This window comes from Pan troglodytes, chromosome 1 (genome assembly GCF_028858775.2).
Source record: "Pan troglodytes isolate AG18354 chromosome 1, NHGRI_mPanTro3-v2.0_pri, whole genome shotgun sequence".
Classification (NCBI taxonomy): Eukaryota; Metazoa; Chordata; class Mammalia; order Primates; family Hominidae; genus Pan; species Pan troglodytes.
Window position 1 is genome coordinate 210,327,662 of NC_072398.2, and position 23,991 is coordinate 210,351,652.

A 23,991-nucleotide genomic window follows, 5' to 3' on the forward strand; every position below is an offset into this window, starting at 1 on the left:
CCCATGCCTGTAATCCCAGCTACTTGGGAGTCTGAGGCAGGAGAATTGCTTGAGGCAGGAGAATTGCTTGAGGCAGGGAGGTTGAGGTTGCAGTGAGCTGAGATCATGCCACTGCACTCCAGCCTGGCCGACAGAGTGAGGCTCTGTCTCAAAAAAAAAAAAAAAAAAAAAAAAGGCAAGAAAGTTATAAAAGTCTAGGAGGCTTTTGTATAACTTTGGAGACAGGGGGTTGTGGATGTGCTTTGGAAGGAAATTTAAGAGGAGCTTCTGAGAAGCTTTCAGTGTTCTGTATCTTGACCTGGTTACCATACCTGGTGGTATTTATGGAGTTTGCTTTTTCATAATTTATTGCTGAACCTTAAAAAATTTTTGAAACAAAAACAAGCAATAGAGTGAAAAGCTTAAAAACCACTATAGGCTTTTAAGTTTTACTGTAATATTTAGTATCTTAAAAACTGAAAAAGTGGCCAGCTGTGGTGGCTCATGCCAATAATCCCAGTTGGGGAGGTCAAGATGGAAGGATCACTTGAGCCTAGGAGTTGGAGACCAGTCTGGGCAACATAGTGAGACCCTGTCTCAAAAAAAAAAAGTGTGAAAAAGCTGGGTGTGGTGGCATGCACCTGTAGTCCCAGCTACTCCAAAGGCTGAGGCAAGAGGATCACTTGAGCCCAGGAGTTCAAGGATGCAGTGAGCTATGATGGCACTGTTGCATTCTAGCCTGGGTGACAGAGCAAGACCCCGTCTCTAATATATGTGTATACACACACACACACACACACATTTTTTTTTAAGCAAAAGATCTAAAACAAATATGGCAAAATGGTAAGATTTGACACATTTGGACAATGGATACCTGAGTGTGTGCTATGTTATTTTGTACTGTTGGAAAAGAAATGAATTAGCTGGGCATGGTGGCGCATGCCTATCACACCAGCTACTTGGGAGGCTGAGGCACGAGAATCACTTGAACCCAGGAGGTGGAGGTTGCAGTAAGCCAAGATTGCACCACTGCACTCCAGTCTGGGTGACAGAGCGAGACCCTGTCTCAAAAAAAAAAGACAGAGAAAAGAAAAGAAATGGAATCTACCCAATTGGTTTTTTAAGATGACATGTCCACGGGCCAGTGTTGCCCAAAAGTGAAATGCCCAAAATTGAGCTGTTAATATGTGTTTCAGCAATGCTGGCATAAGCAGATTTGTTTCCTTCAAGCCCCTGTTTACTATGCTAATGTTTCCTGTGAAATCAGACAGGAAAGATCTACTGTATACAACATTTTCCAAACCTCTAGACCACAGGCATTTAAAAGAATTCCCTTAAGGTAATTGTTAGCTTGAAAAATAATACCTCCCAACAGAATCAAAGAAACTGAAGACAGTGAATAAAAAATTGAACTAGTATCTGGGAGTCTGGTCTCAACCAGGGACATTCCCTCCCACCCCCACTTCAGGACATGTGGCAGTGTCTGGAGGCCTTCTTGGTTATTGGTATGGCATCTTAGTGGGTATGGGGTGAGGATGCTGCTGAGCTTTCTATAGTGCACAGGAGAGCCCTCCACAAGAAATAATTATCCTACCCCAAATGTCAGTAGTGTTGAGGTTTAAAAACCCAGCCTAGATTGTTGAGATTGTAAGATTTAGGAGAATATGTGTTCTCACTGTTTAGAGCAGTTGTTAAGCCATTTTTCTCTTTCCATGTCATTCACATTGATTGCACACCTCCATTTAAAACCTCTTTTGTAACTTTGCAGTGATAAGGTGAATCCTAGAGTATAAAATTATTTTGTTTGTTAATTTTTTCTTGAAGTCTTAAAGGGTAGGCCTTTAAGAAAGATTCTTTTAGATTTATAGAGGAAATTGATATAATGGATTCAGCTTTCCCTCGTTGCTCTGTAGTCCTGTGTACACACACATACAGATACATATGTACATATCCATCCATATATGCAGCTGCCTGTGTCCACCAAGCTCTACTAAGGCATACCATACAAGGCTTGAGGGAATCATAAGAGATGGTCAACTCCGCCTCTGGAGTATTTTGCTGCTTCTGCTAGTTCAACTGGAAATGACTGAAGAGGCCTGTGAGACTCCCTTCATGAATAATAAAGCATTTAACTAGAATTCAGCATTTCTTTTTGGAGGAGGACATCTGAATTAAGTGGCAGGTGAGGAAGAGTGGACAAGAGAAATGTCCTGTATCTAAGTCTGTACTTAAGTACAATTTTAAATTGGATTATTGAAACTTTAAATTGCTGTGCTTTTGTCTTAATTATAATTGAAATGAGAATCCTCATCTCAGAACCCCTCTAGAATATAAACTCCAAGGAAAGGGACTTTTTCTGTTTTGTTCACTGCTGAATTCCCAGTGCTTAGAATGATTCTTGGCAGGTAATAGTTGTGAGTGAGTAGGTAAATGCCTGAATGAAAGAATAACCAACTTGAAAGAGTTTCTTTTATGCCCTGAGACTGTAGTTTTGTTACTTTTTATCTGTGCTGTGGGAGACATACATACCTCAGCTACAAAGAATGGCACTAAAGGCAGATTTTTAAGCATTCTGTATACTGTTAAGCCAGATACAGAGCTTGTAGTATTGCCACTTTAAGTGTTTAAAAGCAAAACATGAGGAGAATGACAGGACTGAGAATAGGAAGAGACACCCGAGAGAAAAAGAGAGGCAGTTAAATCCCATAAAAAATAAAGCCCGGAATTGCAGACATGACAAGTCAGCCTTGGGCAACAGCGAGTGACTGGTCAACTGGAGGAGGAAGGATTTGTAACTGTCCTGATGGAAGATTTTATAATGTGTTGAAGAAAAAATGATCAGAGATGACTTATACTTTCATAACTGACCACTCCCTTTTGAATCTTGTGCATATCCTTTAACACTATACCTCTTCAGGTATATCTAACAGAGATCCATTTTGATAGATGTGTTCATAGTATGCAGAGTATTATGTACAGTTTTGGCAGGTTAAATTGCCTAAGGTCATGATATAACCACTGATAGAAAATAGTATGTCACCATGGACCTGAGAGTTATGTTGGTTTATTAAACAATTTTTTTTAAATTACCATATTGCTGTTTACTTCACTTTTTTTTTTTTTTGAGACGAAGTCTTGCTCTTTCACCCGGGCTGGAGTGCAGTGGCACAATCTCGGCTCACTGCAAGCTTCGCCTCCCGGGTTCAAGCCATTCTCCTGCCTCAGCCTCCCGAATAGCTGGGACTACAGGGCGCCCGCCACCACGCCCAGCTAATTTTTTGTATTTTTAGTAGAGACGGGGTTTCACCATGTTAGCCAGGATGGTCTCAATCTCCTGACCTCATGATCCACCCGCCTCGGCTTCCCAAAATGCTGGGATTACAGGCGTGAGCCACTGCACCCGGCCTATTTACTTCACATTTAAGAGCAAACTGTCCTTGGCCAGGAGTAGTGACACATGCCTATAATCCCAGCTACTCAGGAGACAGGTGGGAGGATCACTTGAGCCCCGAAGTTTGAGACTAGCCTTGGCAACATAGGGAGACACTGTCTCCAAAAAAAAAAAAAAAAAAAAAAAAAAAAAAAATTAAAGTAAACTATCCTCTAGAAACCAGAGTTTTAGAGTTAGCACAGAGGTGCCATTTGCTTACATTATCCTATTCATTACAAATACTTTACTTCAGACTAGCACGTGATTTGGGGGCAAAACTACTGCTGGGCCATGGGTTGCCATTAACATCTTTATGTTCTGAGACAGCATTGAAAATCCTGAACATGCCAAGCCAAGGCCAGGACTTACCATTCCATTTTCATTTGTTTGATTACCATAATTACTACACTGCTGACAACCCTTGATGATTCTCTAGAATTTGATCCTTTTGGGGATAAGCATGTCCACCCTCAATACTAACAAATATGTCAGCAGTATAGGCCCTGTTGCTTGAAGAAAATTACTACCTGATGCTGACAACATTCATATCTAAGATTGCTGAGTGACCTGTATGTGGATGGGTCTCTTTACACTAATGCCACATTGTTAGTTTACTACTGTGTAAAAATAAAAAGGTAGGTGCTTTCTAGTGAATTCAGCTTATCAAGCAGCCTTACTAAAACATTCTCACCGACTCCCTTGCTCCCTGAGAAAAAGAAACCCGTCCCGAACAACCCATTTAAACACACACATTTTAGTGTTGATCATGGACTGTTAAGTGAAAATTGCAGTTGTCTAAATAGATCCTTTTCTCACTGTCACATACCTTTCATTCTTGCTATTATCCATGATCATATTTGCATGCATCTGCCTTGTCCACTGTTGTGTCTCTGAAAAATCATAGTTTGAAGCCCTGACTCTTACTATAATTACATTAGGAGGTGGGTGGGGGGCAGTAACTAGGTTTAGTTGAGGTCATGAGGGTGGAGCCCACACAATGGGATTAGTGCCCTTGGAAGAGGAAACACCTGAGCTGTTTCTCTCCCTGTCATGTAAGGATACAGTGAGAAATCAGCCATTTACGAGCCAGGAAGAGGGTCCTCACCAAGAACTTAATCTGCCAGTACCTTGATTTTGGACTTCGCAGCTTTCAGTACTATGAGAAATAAACTTCCATTGTTTAAGCCACCCAGTCTATGGTATTTTGTTATAGCAGCCCAAGCAGATTAAGGTATCCACTCTTCATGTTCTGTTCCAACTAACCAATCTCAGTGGGTCTCTTGACCACCCAGCGTCCAGCAGACAACAAGTGCTCACTTACAGCCCTGTCAAATTTACCATCCCCTAAGGACAAAAAAAAAAAAAAAAGAAAAGAAAATCACCATGAATCACTATTCTCAGAGGATATGTTCTCACTGGCCCCTTTCCATATTTCCACAGCCCTGTCAACCATCCCCAGAGGGTATTAAGATCATGTTCCAAAACAAGTCTTCAAGGAGCTGTATAGCTCGGTATTCATTCATTCAGAGATACATTTTTGTAAATCTGTAGTCATTCTGCTAGTTATTCAGTTTTAATACTTCCACGTGAATATATCTGAAAAGTTTATGCCTGATTACATGTTCTTTATGCCCCAGTTCATGTGAAATTCCTCTTGACCATTATTTTGGGATAGCAGACTTTTGTTTCTCTTGCATTTTGTGATTTTCTCTTTATTGCTTAGTGAGCTAACTTTGCTTTATCCTTTCTTTGATAGCTATGTTATTACAATATAGGTTACTCTTAATGTTTAATCATAGGCCTGTCAAATGAAGTGTTTAATATAGCCATACTAGTTGTTTATTGGGCCCTTACTGTGTGTCAGCCACTATTTGCTTTTCCTTAGATACCTCATTTGATCCTCCCAATAACACCTCCTAAGAGATAGGTATAATACCTCACCCCATTTTTGAAATAGAGGTTTGGGGAAACTGAGTGACTTGGCCAAAGTCACATGGCAGAGCTGGGATTGTGACTATGTCCAGAGCTCCCTTTTCACCAGCTATTTTATCATGTTCCTTAATCTACAGTCATTTTGGAATATCTCATTCTGCAGGTGTAGGGACTGAGGTTCAGTGAGGTAACTTGCTCAAATTTACATAGTAGATTAAAGAGCTGGGATTCAGTTTCTGATTTTGTGACTCATATTCCAGCACTCTTTCGATTTCAGTTACAGCTTATTTATCTGTGGCTTATTAAAGTGCTTCCATGCTGAATGCTCAAGCTGCCCTCTCAGATGGACATAGAGGCTGTACCTCCCTTGTTTTAGATGACAAAACTGAAACTTGGATTAAAAGAATTGCCTTTGTTTATATAGCAAGTAAGCAAAACTTTTGATACTTAACCCAGCTCTTCTAAAATAGTCTTCCCTGCACTTCTCACCATATGGCAGTGGCTTAGATTTTCATATTGTTTGTTGTCCTCATTTCTCTCTTTTCTACACAGTAAATCTGTAATGTAGGAAACATCTCTTTAGAGATGATAGATTGTGGGCCCGACTATTATTTTCTTGTCAGTCAGTTATACACTTAATGTCAATACAGATGATGGAGGTAAATATGCCAAGATGCTGGCTAGGATTTTGTGGCTGGTTTAACTTATGTTCCTATAAAGCAACAAATTGGATATAACTGCTGATGTTTAGAACCTTTAGTTCTAAAATGTAATGTCATGTTGGTGCTCTTGTATGCCAGCCTGCTTTTGAATATACTTCTTGGTTCTCTTTTGTATTTCTTAGTCCATTATTGTGTATTCTGGGTCTTATATAAGGGAAGGTAGAATCAACTTTTGGCTTCTGCTTTGGAAAACTCTTGCTTTCATGTAGCATTTCTTTTCTTGAAGGCTGACTTGTGTGACTTTAGAGTAGGCCTGACTGTGAAATTATCTATAGTTGCTTGCATTTATGTAGCCTAAATTTGGAGTTAAGGATACAGTAGCCTTTTCTCTGGTTGTCTAAAAAATTATCTGAAAATGTTCCCCTCTTCCTAAGATAATGTCTCCTGCTGAAAGGAAATATGCAGTGTAACACATGGTTGATTATTACTGGATCTGTTAAATGATCTTTCATACATCGTAGGGAATACATTGGAGAGTGTGCCATCAGTTCTAGTACAAATATTCTAGCATCATCATCGTCAGTTCTCAGGAAGTTTCTCTAGCCATCCAGCCTTGATCAACAGCTGACCAAGTTCATTCTGGTTGATAACATTAATTATTTTGTGAGTATGGATGCAGTGTACCCAGTTTTCACAAAGATCTTCTGTTATACCTAGGGCAAAGACCATACATACATTTCAGAACTTTGGGAGCCACTTTGTGATCCCAGAGAAACCGTTGTATCATATTATGAAATAGCTGTTCAAAATGGTGCTCAGAGGGATGTCATCTGTAAATTAGAATATTTTAGTAGAATCCCTGCTGCAGTCTACTGTCTTTATATTCTAAATATGTTCATAAGAATGTCTCTGTGTTTGGTTACAAGTAACCTTGAGCTATTACAACTATTAGAAAACAATTATTATTGGATTTGGATGGAAACCTTGTAAGGATCTTGCTTCCAAACTTTTGGAGAACTAGTATATTCTCATGGCACATAAGCAATAAGCAGTAAACATACTATATTTATAGTCAAGGTAAGTGCTAACATTATGACATTCCCCAATGAAAAGATATCTCAAAAATCCCCCATTATCCCAACTTCTGCATAAATACAATAAGGATCTCACCTACAACAGTTTTGCGATAACCAGCAAATTCTCCCTTGTCTTATGTCATTTTTGTGTGTTCTATTAAACCAAATACTTACTACAACGGTACTTCTTAAAAAAAGAAGTAATAACTCTACACAGTTTTTTTGTTTGTTTGTTTAAATAAGGTCTAGATAAGTTCAGGGTTATAGTTGCAATGATATGACAAGGATTTCCATGTTAGCTAGAAGCATGGCTAAAAAAGAGTACATTTATATGAGAGGAATGTGTGTCTTTTCTAAATAAAATTTAAGACATATTACTGTTGAATCATGAAATGCCTGAAGCTATATTGTTTGCCTCTTATAGAATGCTTACCTGTGGTTCAGTCAGCATTATTTCATACAATAAAGCAAACAGATATTTTTAATGTCTTTAAGTAATCTTGTTGATTTTTTTTATTTTCCTGTCTGGATGTAGCTGAAAGTACCCATGGCAGACAAGCCTGGTAACACAGTGAATTTCCGGAAGCTGCTACTGAACCGTTGCCAGAAGGAGTTTGAAAAAGATAAAGCAGATGATGATGTCTTTGAGAAGAAGCAGAAAGAACTTGAGGCTGCCAGTGCTGTAAGTATTTTCATAGAAAGATAGTGCTTGTACACTTTGAGCACTGTAAAGTAGAAATTTCAGGAAGCTAGATACAGCATCTCCCTGCTACCTTAAGAGGGACCTATGACCTTTTTTTTCATGTAGAAACAACATATTAATGTTTAGGGGAATGCTTTGTTCCTTTTAGTGCCTAATATAGGGGACAGCTCAATTTTCCATGCCAGCCACTCAATCTAAGCCTGAGTCAGGTCACTGAGTTCCAAAAATCTGAAATGGATGGGTATAGTTCAGTTTTCTGAGCAGTAGATTCTACACTTGCTATCAGATTCTCATGGGGATTCTGACCCCATGAATCTCAGTGTTTATTGTGCAGTACAACTTTCATCATCAAGATGCTATTATTCCTCCTTACACAACAGCCAGAGGAGAGGACAAGGCTTCATGATGAACTGGAAGAAGCCAAGGACAAAGCCCGGCGGAGATCCATTGGCAACATCAAGTTTATTGGAGAACTCTTTAAACTCAAAATGCTGACTGAAGCCATCATGCATGACTGTGTGGTGAAGCTGCTAAAGAACCATGATGAAGAATCCCTAGAGTGCCTGTGTCGCCTGCTCACCACCATTGGCAAAGACTTGGACTTTGAAAAAGCAAAGGTAAAAATCCAAAAGCTCAGAAACCTTCGCAAAGGCTCCTTGTCAGTTGCAAAAGAACTTAGACTGTCAACAGAATAGTTCTATCTTTTCCCAAAGGTCTAGGCTGTTTATTTTTCTTCTTTTGCCCGTCTCATTGTCAGTGTTCAACCATCGTGCTCCTTACATTTCCATTAGAGTCAGAGGTGAGGAGGGTCCCAAATTGTGTAAAAGCCAGTTTGTAGATTCTTCAGATTATTTGTCCCATATTCTTTTTTCTTCTTCTGTAACCATTTCCCAATTTGGGAACAGAAATATGCAAAGAAAAACTATGGCCTAAGGGTAGTGCAGAAATGAAGACCCAGTAGTGCTTCTAGAGTTTATACTCTAATTGATGACACAGCCATCTAACCATAATATAAGAAATCATTAAAAATACTGTAATAATGTATGCTATTTAAGGGGTATAGAAATTAGAAATGCTTCAAAGAAATAATGTCAGAAACGCTCCATAACATCTGATTCAGCTAGGATTATGCTTAGCTGTGACAGAAAACCCAGTGGTTTATACAAGATTGAGGTTTACTTCTTATTTATGTAAACAAAGCTCTGAGGTAAGTCCTTTCAGCTTAACATTCTGTGACTCCTAAAGTGTAACCCTTGTCCTAATTATTCTCACCAGAGAAGGTAGGAAAAGGGGCAAAAGACACAGCCACCTCTCTCTCTCTCTCTTTTTTTTTTTTAAGTAACAGGGTCAGCCGGGCGCAGTGGCTCATGCTTGTAATCCCAGCACTTTGGGAGGCTGAGGCGGGCAGATCACCTGAGGTCAGGAGTTCGTGACCAGCCTGACCAACATGGAGAAATCCCGTCTCTACTAAAAATACAGAATTAGCCAGGCATGGTGGCACATGCCTGTAATCCCAGCTACTTGGGAGGCTGAGGCAGGAGAATTGCTTGAACCCGGGAGGCAGAGGTTGCAGTGAGCCAAGATTGCGCCATCACACTCCAGGCTGGGCAACAGGAGTGAAACTCCATCTGAAAAAAAAAAAGGAAAAAAAAAAAAAAAAGGTAGCAGGGTCTTGCCCTGTCACCCAATTTTTTTTTTTTTTTTTTTTTTTTTTTTTTTACTTTTTGTAGAGATGATGGGTCTCACTTAGTTGCCTAGGCTGGTCTTAAACTCCTGGCTTCAAGCAATCCTTTTGCCTTGGCCTCCCTAATTGCTAGGATTACAGGTATCAGTCACTATGCCTGGCCCCTCTGGTCTCTTTAGGAAGGCCCTAGGAAGCTATAGCATAACATTTCCATTTATATTATTGCCTATAATTAATCACGTGACCAAAGCCAGCTGCCAGGAGCCTAGAAAAATGTAGTCTTTATTTTAGGTGGTCATATGAACAACTAAAAATTCTACCATATGGCCGGGCACAGTGGCTGACACCTATAATCCTAATACTTCGGGAGGCTGAGGCAGAAGGATTGTTTGAGCTCAGCAGTTTGAGACCAGCCTGGGTAACATAGTGAGATTTCATATCTCCAAAAAATCATACACACAGAAAAATTTAGCTGGGTGTAGTGGCATATGCCTGTCTGTGGTCCCAGCTACTTGGGAAGCTGAGGCAGGAGGATCACTTAAGCCCAGGAGATTGAGGCTGCAATGAGGCATAATTGAGCCATTGCACTCCCAACTGGGTCACAGAACAAGACCCTGTCTCAAATACAAATAAAAATTCTACCACATTATATTTTGGCTATAAATTGATATTCCTAGACCATTTAGAAAACTACATGGGCTGGACGCAGTGGCTAATGCCTGAAATTCCAGCACTTTGAGAGGCCAAGGCTGGAGGATTGCTTGAGCCCAGGAGTTCAAGACCAGCCTGAGCAACATAATGAGACCCTGTCTCTACAAAAAATTAAAAGATTAGCCAGGCACGGTGGCACGTGCCTGTAGTCCCAGCTACTCGAGAGGCTGAGGTGGGATCGGTTGAGCCTGAGAGGTTGAAGCTGCAGTGAGCCGTGATTGTGCTACTGCACTCCAGCCTGGGCAACGGAGTGAAACCCCATCTCTAAAAAAATAAATAGATAACTACATAAATAAATAACTGTAAATTGGTAAAATTACGTTTAAGTTTCTCAGACAGGAGTACTAATGATTTTGTCTCTTGCAGCCACGTATGGACCAGTACTTTAATCAGATGGAGAAAATTGTGAAAGAAAGAAAAACCTCATCTAGGATTCGGTTCATGCTTCAAGATGTTATAGACCTAAGGCTGGTGAGTGGGAAAAAAAATAATAATAAGCCTGCTGGTCCAGTCTCTTTAAAGGAATTGGGCTGGGGAAGGATGTCCTGTTGTTTACATGTGTAAAGATAGTGCTTTTGCTTCAGGACTCAGAATTTGAATTGGCAAACTTTCAGTGAGAGAGTTCTGAGAAGGGACAAAAGGCCTATTGCCAGTTACGTGCTTCTTCTCCTTATTCTGATTATCAAACCATATTGCAATTTTGTTTGTGCTTTGTTTTTTTTTGAGATAGAGTCTCACTCTGTCGCCCAGGCTGGAGTGCAGTAAGTGGCTCAATCTCGGCTCACTGCAACCTCCGCCTCCCAGGTTCAGATGATTCTTCTGCCTCAGCCTCCGGAATAGCTGGGATTACAGGCACATGCCCCCACACCTGGGCAATATTTGTATTTTTAGTAGAGACAGGATTTCACGCTGTTGGCCAGGCTGGTCTGGAACTCCTGACCTCAAGTGATCTGCCCGCCTCAGCCTCCCAAAGTGCTGGGATTACAGGCGTGAGCCACCACGCCCAGCCACTTGCAATTGGTAGTCAGCCATTCTGAATTCAAACTCCATTCAAATGTAAATTCAATTAAATTTAGTCTTTGTGAGCTAAATAATCAGCAAGTCTCATCTCCACAATAAATACCTTTAACTCTCTGAGCCTTACATTTTTAATCTCTAAAATGAGGATGTTGCCTACCTTGCAGATTTGTTGAAGAGTCAATGGAATAATTACGTAAGGTGCCCAGCTCAGATATTGGTGTTTTCTTCTCTTTTGTTTTTCCTGTGACCCTCCTATTCTGCTGCTGGGTTTTTTTTTTGTTTTGTTTTTTTTGTGTTTTTTTTTTTTCTCATTTCTCTTACCGGGTGCAGTTTTTGTTACTACTACTTTTCTCTGTTTTAAGTTTAACTCCTACAGGGAGTTACTCTTTGTAAGTTTCACTCCTACAGGGAATGTACTACATCAAGCCCTACACTAGAGAAAGTGAACAAAGCCCTACCTCTTATTTCTCCTCCACCAGGCCAGATAGCATTGATGATGATTCTTTATCTTGCTAAGACTAGATGTGGTTGTCTTCACCCATGTTATCAACCACTTATACTTATATCAGATGTTGGGACTATTGCTAGAAAGAGAAGGGAGAAGTATAAAGTGACAACTTATTTTGTCCTTAATACAGGGGATAACCAAAGGGCAGAGTGGTATGGACCTTTGTGTAGAATATCAGAACCATAATATTGGAGAAATAAAAGCATGAGTCATCCTTGACTTAGAACCCCTATGGAATGTGATATGATCTGAGTAGTAATCCCACAGATTAAGGCAAGGCCAAGGAATCCTCATCATTTTTATTTTTCTCTCCTCCTTTCAAATGTACAAAATACTGATACAGATAAAATCCATTTAGTCCACAGAGAAATATATGCCATGCTTAAAAATATAATAATAAATTTGGGCCAGTCTTTCACCCTGTTCTTTGTATCCATTGGCTATTGGAATATGTAGTATACAATTGGCCAGTTTTGATTGAGAAGATTTTAATCCTTTAGCTCTAATCCTAAACTGCTCATAGTGTCATCTATAAGATACATGAGAAACTGCCATAATACAGCTTTTGTAGGTATTTTGTACTTTTCCAGTAGTAAAAATTACTAATTTTTAAATTTTAAAAAATGTTCAGTTTATCTGGCAGATAACCTTATTTTCTGCTTTTGTAGTGCAATTGGGTATCTCGAAGAGCAGATCAAGGGCCTAAAACTATCGAACAGATTCACAAAGAGGCTAAAATAGAAGAACAAGAAGAGCAAAGGAAGGTCCAGCAACTCATGACCAAAGAGAAGAGAAGACCAGGTGAGGCCGGAATCCACCAGGGTTTAGAGAACTTGGAAGTTTCAGGAATACATATTAAGAATTATGTATTTAGGTATAAAATGAGATCAGAAAGGACAACCCAAAGAATAGAGTGGTGATTGTTAGGTGAAGCAGTTTCACCTGAAGAGTAAAGTTACTGAGTAAAAGTAGAGAATGCAGGAACAAAGCATGATTTCTTTCACTACTTAAAAGCCAGTAAGCAATAAGACTTTATTGAGCATCTTCTATATACTCAGAATTGGTGAGACTAGAAAAGGAAGTGGAAAATGTAGTTACTTCCCTCTCAAAGTGTATAGTTTATCTGGTAAGGTAAAACTTTTGACAAGCAAAAGAGGAACATTTGTTAAGCAAATGGAAGATAGTATCAATTATGAAATGTGTTCTCCATTAACTGTTAAAATTTAGAGAAAAAGAAGAGAGACAGAAAGCTGAAAGAAAACTTTATTTAAGAAAGGGGCACTTTGTAGCAGGCCGGACGCAGTGGCTCATGCCTGTAATCCCAGCACTTCGGGAGGCTGAGGTGGGTAGATCAATTGAGGTCAGGAGTTTGAGACCAGCCTGACCAACATGATGAAACCCCGTCTCTACTAAAAAATTTGCTGGACATAGTGATGTGTGCCTGTAGTCCCAGCTATTCAGGAGGTTGAGGCAGAAGAATCACTTGAACCTGGGAGGTGGAGGTTGCGGTGAGCCGTGATCGCGCCACTGCACTCCAGCCTGGGGAACAGAGTGAGACTACATCTCAAAACAAAACAAAACAAAAATAGAGACATGCAAAAAAAGTGAAAGATGAAGTAGAAGGCATTTTAAACCTGAGACACGATAGTCCATTTACTAAGTTTAGGAACGTTGGAAAAGAAAACCTTTTTCAGAGGGAAATGATAATTTTCTGGCTGATAGTAAATACTCAGTAACCATTAGTTATTGTCACAGACACAGTAGAGCTCATAGTGAAGTTGTTAGGAGAGATGAATTCTGCAGGGAAGAAAGTTTACTTCTAAGTTTCTTGAGACACCACACTTACCTTCCTCGCTCTAGTACCTAGTGCGGTGCCTTTTGGGTAATAACTTTTATTTATTATTGAACCAGATTGAGAGGGAAAAGGAGAAGATACCAAAGCCTAATTCATGGAGGATATTCACATATGACTAAAGGAAGAAAAGAACTCTTGGAAAAGTGCCAGACAAGTGGAGAGAAAGGACTAAGATACAAGTGTCATAGAGACAAGGAAGAAGCAAGTCTGTTTATGATCAGTAATATCAGATAGCACAGAGAAAATCAAGACGTATGTTAGGACCAGAAAAGCTTTTGGATAGACAGTTCGGTGATCTTTCAATTTATTAATTCATTCAGCAAGTATTTTTTTTTGAGATGAGTCTCACTCTGTCGCCCAGGCTGCAGTGCAGTAGTGCGATCTCGGCTCACTGCAACCTCCGCCTCCCGGATTCAAGCAGTTCTCTGCCTCAGCCTCCCGAGTGGCTGGGATTACAGGCGCCCACCACCACGCCTGGCTAAGTTTTTTGTATTTTTAGTAGAGACGGGGTTTCACCATCTTGGCCAGGCTGGTGTTGAACTCCTGACCTTGTGATCCACCCGCCTCGGCCTCCCAAAGTGCTGGGATTACAGGCGTGAGCCACCGCACACGGCCCTCATTCAGCAAGTATTTATTGTCTGTCACTTAACAAGGCACTCAAAGTCCCTTCCATCATGCGGCTTACATCTTATGGTAGAGGGGAGAGAGGAGACGATAAATAATAAATACTTGAATAAAATATATCATTTGTCAAATAAATTTGTAGAAAAAGAAGGGAGAAGGGACTAGGGAGTGCAAATCTTGGTGAGTAGGGTGCAGTTTTAAACAGGAAAACTGGGGAAACTATAAAAGTTGGTATTGTTTGAGCAAAGACCTGAAGCAAGTGAGGGTGTTAAATCATGTGGAAATCTGGGGAAAGAGACTTTTAGGCAAAGGGAGTAGTAAGTACAAAGACCCTGAAGCAGCATTTTCAAGGAATAGCAAGGGGGCCAGTGCAGCTGAACCTAAGAAGGGCCTGACGGGGAGAGTGGTAGAAGATGGGGACATAGAGGCAGCAGGAGCCAGATTATTTAGAGGCCATTTGTAAGGAATCTTCTCTTTTTCTCCGAATGAGACAGAAAGATATCAGAAGTGTTTTGAACAAAAAAGTGACGAATTTTGTACTTTACTAGGATCACACTGGCTGCCATGATGAGCACAGCTGAAGGTAGAAGCAGGAAAGCCAAAACACGTCTCTACAGTAATCTAGGAAAGGGGTGTTGGTGGCTTAAACAAAACTGCTAATGTTGGTAGTAGATTCTGAATGTATTGTATAGGTTTAACTGGCAAGGTTTACTGACAAAAATTGGATGTGAAGTATGAAAGAGGAGTCAAGGTTTTCCACCTGAGCAGCTGAAATGTTGGAGAAGCAGATTTGGGAAATAAAGCATACTTCTGTCATTTGACCCCATTAAATACAATATACTTTAGAATAAATAATTTCCATCTGACTTCTCCCAAAGTGTTCTAGTCATTAATTCTGTGAATACTGGATTTAGCCCTGCCTTCTCCAGCACCAGGTATTCATTTGTGTCAGTTGTTTGTTTCTAGGTCAGTAATGTTTCATGGGTGATCCAAAATAAGCAGTGCTTCTGCTGATACAGGGTGCTTCTGCTTATATTTTCCTGCCATGGGATTAAAGATATTGTCATCAATGCTTTAACATCTTCTGTTGTCTTTCTCCTTGGTTTTGATGAAAATATTGCTCACTCTTTCAATGTAAAACTGACTTGAGACAGATGAGAGACTCACACTCTATTCTCCCTGCAGGTGTCCAGAGAGTGGACGAAGGTGGGTGGAACACTGTACAAGGGGCCAAGAACAGTCGGGTACTGGACCCCTCAAAATTCCTAAAAATCACTAAGGTGAGTCTGACATTTAAAGTACAATTTACGCTCTCCTTTGATGCCTTTGATATTAAAACACACACACACAATTTACAATAGTTGCAAAACGTGAGTCTCAAAAGTACTTATTAAAGTAAAACAGCAATATTGCAAATCCATGGGGTGGTTATTTTTTAATGCATTTTTCTTCAAGTTACTATTGATTAATGTATTCTACAAACTCATTTCTACATTTTCTTTTTTTTTTTTTTTTTTTTTTTGAGATGGAGTCTCGCTCTGTCGCCCAGGCTGGAGTGCAGTGGCACGATCTTGGCTCACTGCAAGCTCCACCTCCCGAGTTCACACCATTCTCGTGCCTCAGCCTCCCAAGTAGCTGGGACTACAGGTGCCCACCACCACACCTGGCTAATTTTTTGTATTTTTTAGTAGAGACGGGGTTTCACCGTGTTAGCCAGGATGGTCTCAATCTCCTGACCTTGTGATCCACCCACCTCGGCCTCCCAAAGTGCTGGGATTACAGGTGTGAGCCACCGCGCCCGGCCTCATTTCTACTTCTATAAGGGTTTACTAAAGAGGAAAAGACTAGGTTACTTCTTAGACATAAGATGCTTAATATACAAGAGGTAATAACAAAGATATTTTAGAAGCCTAAGTCAATTGCAGGCTTTTACACAATGTATCCGTAGCTCTGGGGAAAAAAGCAATCACCTGTTTAAACCTAACCATGAAAGATTTGCCTTATCCAAGGCCTAAGGGAAACCACAGAGGGCCTACTAGAAATGATTCTGTAATAAGGATTTAATAGACTCTGTCTGCTTTCCTCTCTTTTGAGATTCTGTGGGCAGTAAGAGGAAAAAACTTTCTGTAGCAGATATTTTCAGCAGTAAAAGTTGATCATTGTAAGTAGGATGAAGAACTTTGGAGAATGTAGAGAAAGCAGAATTAAATATGATAAGAGTGGAAACTTCTAAAGTCCAGTGGGTTTTCCAAATCATTTGCAAGTCTAGTTTGATCCTTATACTTCCCATAGTTCTGAAAATTGGCACCCTGCTAGCAAAATACTGAAGACAATCAAAACTAATGTGAAAATACTACATGAAAGAAGATAACTGACAAGAAGTATTAAGAAAAGTCTTTAAGAAAATTGGAATAAAATGGGCTATGTCATTTGCATCTTCACAGTTTTGTCAAAGCTTTGCTTCATGATAGAAAATTCTCCTTCTGAATCTCTCTTAATAATGTAATTAGCTAGGATCCTTTTCTCCAAGATTCTGGTACTTTCTTCTAGTTGTTTATATCTCAGAGCAGGAATTCCATTGCTGAATACAATTTGAGTCTTACCCATCTCCATTTCCATCTAGAGACAGTTTTAACCAAAAGTTTATGTTTAAAGAAGTCCTCCAGCATTTTGAAAAATGTGTCAGTATTTAATAACAACATTTGTATTTTTAAATATTATGCTTTCCGTGCTTGGATACTATAAAAACAGTGCTGGTATCAAACCTCCAACATTACTACCTTAATATTTTTAAGTATGTAAATTGTTAATAAACTTTGTGTATTCAGATAGTTATACTGGAGGTACTATACATGGGTATCCTAGAACAAAACCATTACACATATTTATTGTTAATTGGGAGTGGTTTGTGTGAAAGCATATTACATAGCATAGCAACATATATATTATGAGCTGTCAGACCATAGAAATACCTTTTTTACAAAGCGCTACATTACAGCTTTTATGTTATATGTATTTTATAATAATATGCATTACAGCGTAATTTTATTTCACTTGTAGTAAAGTTGTGCTTGGAAGATTAAACATGAGATATCAGGCACCTTAACTTCCTGTGCTCCCTGCCTAACATTCCAGTCTCTTTGTTCTTATTCTTTATTGAATACTCACATCCCACTGCCTATCTCTAGCCAACATGAAATTTTTGTGTCTGTTGATCTGTTTTCTGACAGTCATGTAAAGACACTAATGAATTAATTTTGTAGTATTTGTATTTTTATTTTTAAAATTAATGGGTATTGTACAAGAAGAATGATTAGAAACTGCTTATTACAGTTAGCAAATTCATAAACCATCTTAAACAGGAGGACATGGATGCATTCTCTAGACCAAACAGTCTTTTGTGGAAACTGGAGTCCAAGGAAGTGCTTCAGGGGCCACATGGATCCCAGTTTAATGAGAACAGCTGCAATTTCTGTTTCTATTAAATTGGCATTCCAAACAAATTTTTGTTGCTAAAATTGGTTCTACTTCACTGAAGAAGAAAAAAATAAAAGAAAAACTATTCTTCTAGAATATTTCCTATAATTGACTTGTGGTCCCTTATGTTACAGCCTACAATTGATGAAAAAATTCAGCTGGTACCTAAAGCACAGCTAGGCAGCTGGGGAAAAGGCAGCAGTGGTGGAGCAAAGGCAAGTGAGACTGGTAAGTGTGTGTGTCCCTTCTCAAACCTGGCTGTGGCTTGTTAGCATTTGCCTTACAGCGCATTCCCATAGTCATCGAATGATGGTTTTTGGGAAAGATGTGTAGACTAATCATGCCTAAAATTTTATTGGTAGCCCTTTCCTTTCAACATAGATCCTTTCTCAGGATCCTTAAATAATTTTAAGTATTTTTTTAATTTCAATTCATTCATTTAGACTATTTAATTAAGACCTTTATTTATTTATTTATTTATTTATGAGATGGGATCCCGCTCTGTCACCCAGGCTGGAGTGTAGTGGCATGATCACAACTCACCACAGCCTCAACCACCTAGGTTCAAGCAATCTTCCTGCCTCAGTCTCCTGAGTAGCTGGGACTACAGGTGCACGCCATTACACCTGGCTGATTTTTTTTTTTTTTTTTTAATTTTTTGTAGAGATGGAGTCTCACTGTGTTGCCTAGGCTAGTCTTGCACTCCTGGGCTGCAGTGATCCTCCCACCTTGGCCTCCTGCATGCTGGGATTACAGTTATGAGCCACACTCAGCCACTAAGACCTTAATTTTTTAGGTTCCCTTTTTGTTGTTGTTCACAAATTTAATATAGCTAGAGAAATTACTGGGACCCTAAATTAAAAGGGAAACTCATTATGCTGATAAAAGAATCTTAATATGCAGAACATTTACTATAATTTTAGGGAGCTGTAAAAGAATAAAGAAACATTGTTCAAAATCTTTTTCGAAAATCAGATTTTGAGAGATTTGACCTCAGGACCAAAGATGTTTGGATCTCACAAACACATCTTACTAGCCGAGGAAGCCCAATGGAAAGAACAAAAAATTCAATGTTAACCTACTTCCTATATGTCCCTTCTACTAAGTAATTTCAACCTTTTTTTCTTTAAATTTTAAAAAATGTCATTATTCAGTAAAACCCACATGCATATTTGTGCACAAATGAGATTGGAGCATTTGTGCTGGTTAGCTTTGTTAAAGTTTTGTTCTGTTTTCGCTTGCCTTCCTCCTCCTATGTGCCACTCCCACCCCTGTTTACTATGTTTTTAAAGGAACCAATGGTTGAAATAAGTAAAGACTTCTAAACTCTATTATGTGCAAATTCCCTCTAACACTTTGCTTCTCAGAATATGGTAGAGGGACCAGGAGATGGGCATCACCTAAGCTTGTTAGGAATGCCTGGTCTCAGGCCTCACCTAGGGATGCAGATGACTGATTATTTGCATTTTAGTCATGTGATTTGTATTTTTTTTCTAAATCCTCGACATGTGTAGATGCCTTACGGTCAAGTGCTTCCAGTTTAAACAGATTCTCTGCCCTGCAACCTCCAGCACCCTCAGGGTCCACGCCATCCACGCCTGTAGAGTTTGATTCCCGAAGGACCTTAACTAGGTGAGAACCCTGCTTTTTATGTCTACTCAAGGCTGGCCCGCTTGCCAGTATGTGTGGCAAGATAGGAACAAGGGTTTTGATAGTAATCCTTATGGATGCATTCCTTTTATTCCTAAAGTTGATTTCTTTAATCTTCACACACTATAATTTCTAAGATAGGAACATAATTGGGTGGTGGATTTGGGATGGGATGGGAGGGAAGGGATTCTTAAGAAAGCTAGGCCCACCCAAACAGCCCTGGAGGCATGTCTAGGGGCTCCGCAAGCTAATCCTCCAGATGTTCTAGAAGCACCTAGCATTCTCAACCATGGGAATTAAAGAACATGACAATCCACCCATACATTTCTCTGTCACACTCTTCATGTTATATTTGAGGTTGTCCTTCAGTTTTTGCTAGTCTCCATATTTCACTATCTTTTTGCTTTTGCTTTTCTAGGATTGATACAGTCAAGTATCCTGTTGGCTGGTTTACATAAAATGAATGGGCACCCTGTAGTGCAGTCACAAAAAATAACATTTTTTACATAAGCACTTTCAGAATTGAAGTTTCTTTAAGCTCTAAAACTTTTTTTTTTAATTATTATTTTTTAGAGATGGCATCTTGCTATGTTGCCCAGGCTGGCATTGAACTCCTGGTCTCAAGCGATCCTCCCATCAGGCTTTTTATTATTATTATTGTAATAAGTTTGATTAGGTAGACTTTGTAAACTGTGTTCTTATTCCCTTGACTTCTATTGAAACAAAGTATAGTTAGCACAAGCGAGCTTTTCATGATGATTCAGGTTGTCATTGAGTATCACTTGTGGCGCTTTGCCCTGTCATAAATGTCCCCTAATGGTTCTGCTTCCTAAGCACTTGTGTACGTTCTTTCACAATAGTTAGACCATTTTCCTGCCCGAGTCTCTCCTTTTCCCTTTTAATTTGCTGCTTCTGGTCCGCCACGGGCCAACGAACTGTTTGCTCAGCTGGTTAGAATTGTCTAAAAGAAGACGAAATCAGGAAATATGGAGAGTCTCTCTTAAAAGGAATAAAATATATAGCATTGGCTAATCCAAGACAGCTTCTTCTTGATTCTCAAATATTTTCCATATGTTTGAAGATTCTAAATAAAAAGGTATCATTGTATAATTTCTAAGATAGTGATACCATGTTCTTATAATATTTGTTTCCCTTTCATTTATGTAACTCATACTTTATCATTGTCTTCTTTATTCCTGAAAGATTTTTTAAAACTAAAAAAAGAAATTGCCAAAATTAAGGCCGGGCACAGTGGCTCACGCCTGTAATCCCAGCAGTTTGGGAGGCCGAGGTGGGCAGATCACCTGAGGTCAGGAGTTCGAGACCAGCCTGACCAACATGGAGAAACCCTGTCTGTAATCCCAGCTACTCAGGAGGTTGAGGCAAGAGAATCACTTGAACCTGTAGGCGGAGGTTGCAGTGAGCCGAGATTACGCCATTGCACTCCAGCCTGGGCAACAAGAGTAAAACTCCATCTCAAAAAAGAAAAGAAAAAGAAATTACCAAAATTATCACTGACTTTTTTTGAGACAGAGTCTCACTGTCACCCAGGCCAGAGTGCAGTGGTGCAATCTTGGCTCACTGCTACTTCCTCCTCGCAGTTTCAGGCCAGTCTCATGCCTCAGCCTCCCAAGTAGCTGGGATTACAGGCGCCCGCCACCAAACCCGGCTAATTTTTGTATTTTTAGTAGAAACACAGTTTCACCATGTTGGCCAGGCTGGTCTTGAACTCCTGACCTCAAGTAATCTGCCCTGCTCGGCCTCCCAAAGCGCTGGGATTACAGGTGTGAGCCACCATGCCCGGCCACCACTGACATGTTAAAGTGTTAAATAGTATCCCTTCAGAGAAAAAAGTTAAAACATCTTAATAAATATTCCCTTTAAAGCACTCTTTTACTTGTTTGTTGAATAAACTTTGAAATATAATTGGTGCCTCACACATCTAATGTTATCTGTGAAAAATTCTGTATACTTTCAGAAAGTCTTAGTGATATATATAATTTGAATATGGGGGACATGGGCTTGTCTTTCCTTTGAAAAGTGTTGTTTTGTCTTTTAAGTCGTGGAAGTATGGGCAGGGAGAAGAATGACAAGCCCCTTCCATCTGCAACAGCTCGGCCAAATACTTTCATGAGGGGTGGCAGCAGTAAAGACCTGCTAGACAATCAGTCTCAAGAAGAGCAGCGGAGAGAGATGCTGGAGACCGTGAAGCAGCTCACAGGAGGTGTGGATGTGGAGAGGAACAGCACTGAGGCCGAGCGAAATAAAACAAGGGAGTCAGGTGAGAGACTTGGCTTAAACAGATGCAGATTTGGGTTTTAAATTTGGAAGGAAAAATAAAAAAGAGACTGTGCCTGAGTAGATTTTAGAATTAACACATAATAGCAACACATACCAGCATCTGAAGAGTTAAAGGGTACTTCATAGTTTTATAACAGTTCTCATTCCCTAGGTATGCCTTAGCTGAACAGTTTGTAAATTTTCTCCTTTCTCTATTAAATGTTATGGTGAGGAGGTCCTCCTGCTGTATTTTAAGCAATCTGAATTTCTTACAAGTCCCTGTAACATCCCACACTTGACGTTGCTGTTAGATTGTGTATGCTGTGTAGAGCTCCTCAAATGTGTGAAAATTCTCATTGAGCCACTGCAAGACAAACCAAAGAGAAGGTATTAGGTTATCTTTAGTTGACTTCATCTTCCGTGGTAACCTGTTGTTTTTGTATGCATTTAGCATGTATATACTTAGAGGACTTGCTCAGATAATGCTCTAAAAATTGTTTCATGTATTTAACCTGTGTTTCAGTTTCCTTATCTGTTAAATGGGGATAAGTTGTACCTACCTTTTCAGGATATTATGAAAATTAAATAAGAAGTTAATACACGTAAACACTTAGAACATTACGTGATAAATACAAGGTTTTCAAAAAGTATTAAATGTTGTGATGACCAATATAGCAATGGAAAACAGTTTAAATTGAAGATTATTTTCAGCCTCTTTTAAATATTAGTTGTGAAGTAATACCAGTTTTAGTTTTTTAGTATTTATATAGCTTTCTAATTTGTTTCACTATTTAAATTGTTTCTCTTAACTGTAGTCCCTAAATGGATCTCAGAGACAAATTGAAGTGTCTTCTCCCAATTGGTGTAACTTTAGATAATACAGCTTTAGGGACATATGGCTTTTTTAAAATCTGTGCTAGATACTTTTGAAATATAACAGGATAGGACATAAAATATCTTGGGTGTAATGAATAATGTAGCACAGCTGCCCTACGTGTTTTTATTGTCTGGTTCATTTGTACACTTACCAGATGCACAGTGAATGTGAGGCCCTTGATCCCTGTTCTCGGCCTTCAGTCTGCTGAGTCAGAAAGACCTTTTTTAGTAATTCCACGAAAGACACAAACTGAGAAAGGTGCTATGAAGGAAGGAATTTAGTTCTAAGAGAATACTTAGAACTATCTGGTACCAAGGAGCTATGTAGAATAGGGGCAAGGGGAGGTTTCCTTCATCCGAAGGACCAGTAGGAATGAAACAAGTTCGTAGGCAAGGATGGGTGTGAAACAGAGGGAAAGAGCACTCCAGACAGGATTACTGTGAGCAAAGCTGTAGTAGGAATAGCCACGGTTTGTTCAAGCAGCTGCCCAAGATCAGTGTGGCTCAAGCTTAGTGGCGAGCAGGGCCCTGACCTGTGCAGGATTGTGAAGACCTCATGTACTCTTCATCTTCGAAGCAGTGGGGAGCAATCATAATACAGAAAGGAACAAAAAAGCTTTAATTAGGAAAGTTTATCATGTTCCTAAATCTTGTTCATTGTTATTGTAGATTATAAAGTTACTTAATGCAAATCTATTCTAAAACAAAAGGTTTCTGTATTCTGTTTTTATCTATTAAATGTCTTGTAGCTATTAAAATAATGTAATAGCACATAATATTGTCAACCATAATCTCACTATTTTAATAGTAATTTTTATTATTTTTACTTTTTTTTGGGGGGCCTCACTAATAGCAAAACCAGAAATTTCAGCAGTGTCAGCTCATGACAAGGCTGCATTATCAGAAGAGGAACTGGAGAGGAAGTCCAAATCTATCATTGATGAATTTCTACACATTAATGATTTTAAGGTAAATGAGATTAAAAAAAAACACACACACAGAAAGTCCTTTGATAGTATATAATAACTTGGTTCTGGTCTAAATCAGGTGTCATTGTGAACTGATAAGACTTAGGTTGAGTAATCCAAGTCCTACACAATTCAGTTTGCTTAACGCTGATGCATTTCTGCCAAGTACTCTCTTTTAATTTGATACTATAATTTACAACATAGAGTGGTGGGCAGAGAGTATGAGTACCAATCCATCCCCACTAAGGGAAAACCAAATTGATTTCTATATTAAGGAACAAAAACAACACATTATCATTATGAAGCATTTCTGGCACCCTGTATATAGCTGTCATGTTTTTTTTTTTTTTTTTTTTTTTTTTTGAGACAGAGTCTTGCTGTGTTGCCCAGGCTGGAGTGCAGTGGCACGATCTCAGCTCACTGCAACCTCCGCCTCCCAAGTTCAAGCAATTCTCCTACCTCATCCTCCCAAGTAGCTGGGACTACAGGTGCCCGTCACCATGCTGAGCTAATTTTTGTATTTTTAGTAGAGGCGGGGTTTCACCATTTTGGCCAG

At 39.4% G+C, this 23,991-nt stretch overlaps 1 protein-coding gene across 50 annotated transcripts in view; it reads left to right on the forward strand.

Moving 5' to 3' along the window:
- Nucleotides 1–23,991, forward strand: part of EIF4G3 (eukaryotic translation initiation factor 4 gamma 3) — a 367,607-nt gene that overhangs the window by 302,512 nt on the left and 41,104 nt on the right. For all 50 annotated transcript variants that reach the window (XM_016955647.4, XM_063785248.1, XM_063785240.1 and 47 more), the window contains 9 exons: nucleotides 7,615–7,761; nucleotides 8,163–8,399; nucleotides 10,544–10,648; nucleotides 12,374–12,506; nucleotides 15,370–15,464; nucleotides 17,796–17,889; nucleotides 19,176–19,293; nucleotides 21,372–21,592; nucleotides 23,321–23,436. In XM_016955647.4, coding sequence (XP_016811136.1) covers nucleotides 7,615–7,761; nucleotides 8,163–8,399; nucleotides 10,544–10,648; nucleotides 12,374–12,506; nucleotides 15,370–15,464; nucleotides 17,796–17,889; nucleotides 19,176–19,293; nucleotides 21,372–21,592; nucleotides 23,321–23,436 — 1,266 coding nt within the window. The remainder of the gene's footprint in view (nucleotides 1–7,614; nucleotides 7,762–8,162; nucleotides 8,400–10,543; nucleotides 10,649–12,373; nucleotides 12,507–15,369; nucleotides 15,465–17,795; nucleotides 17,890–19,175; nucleotides 19,294–21,371; nucleotides 21,593–23,320; nucleotides 23,437–23,991) is intronic.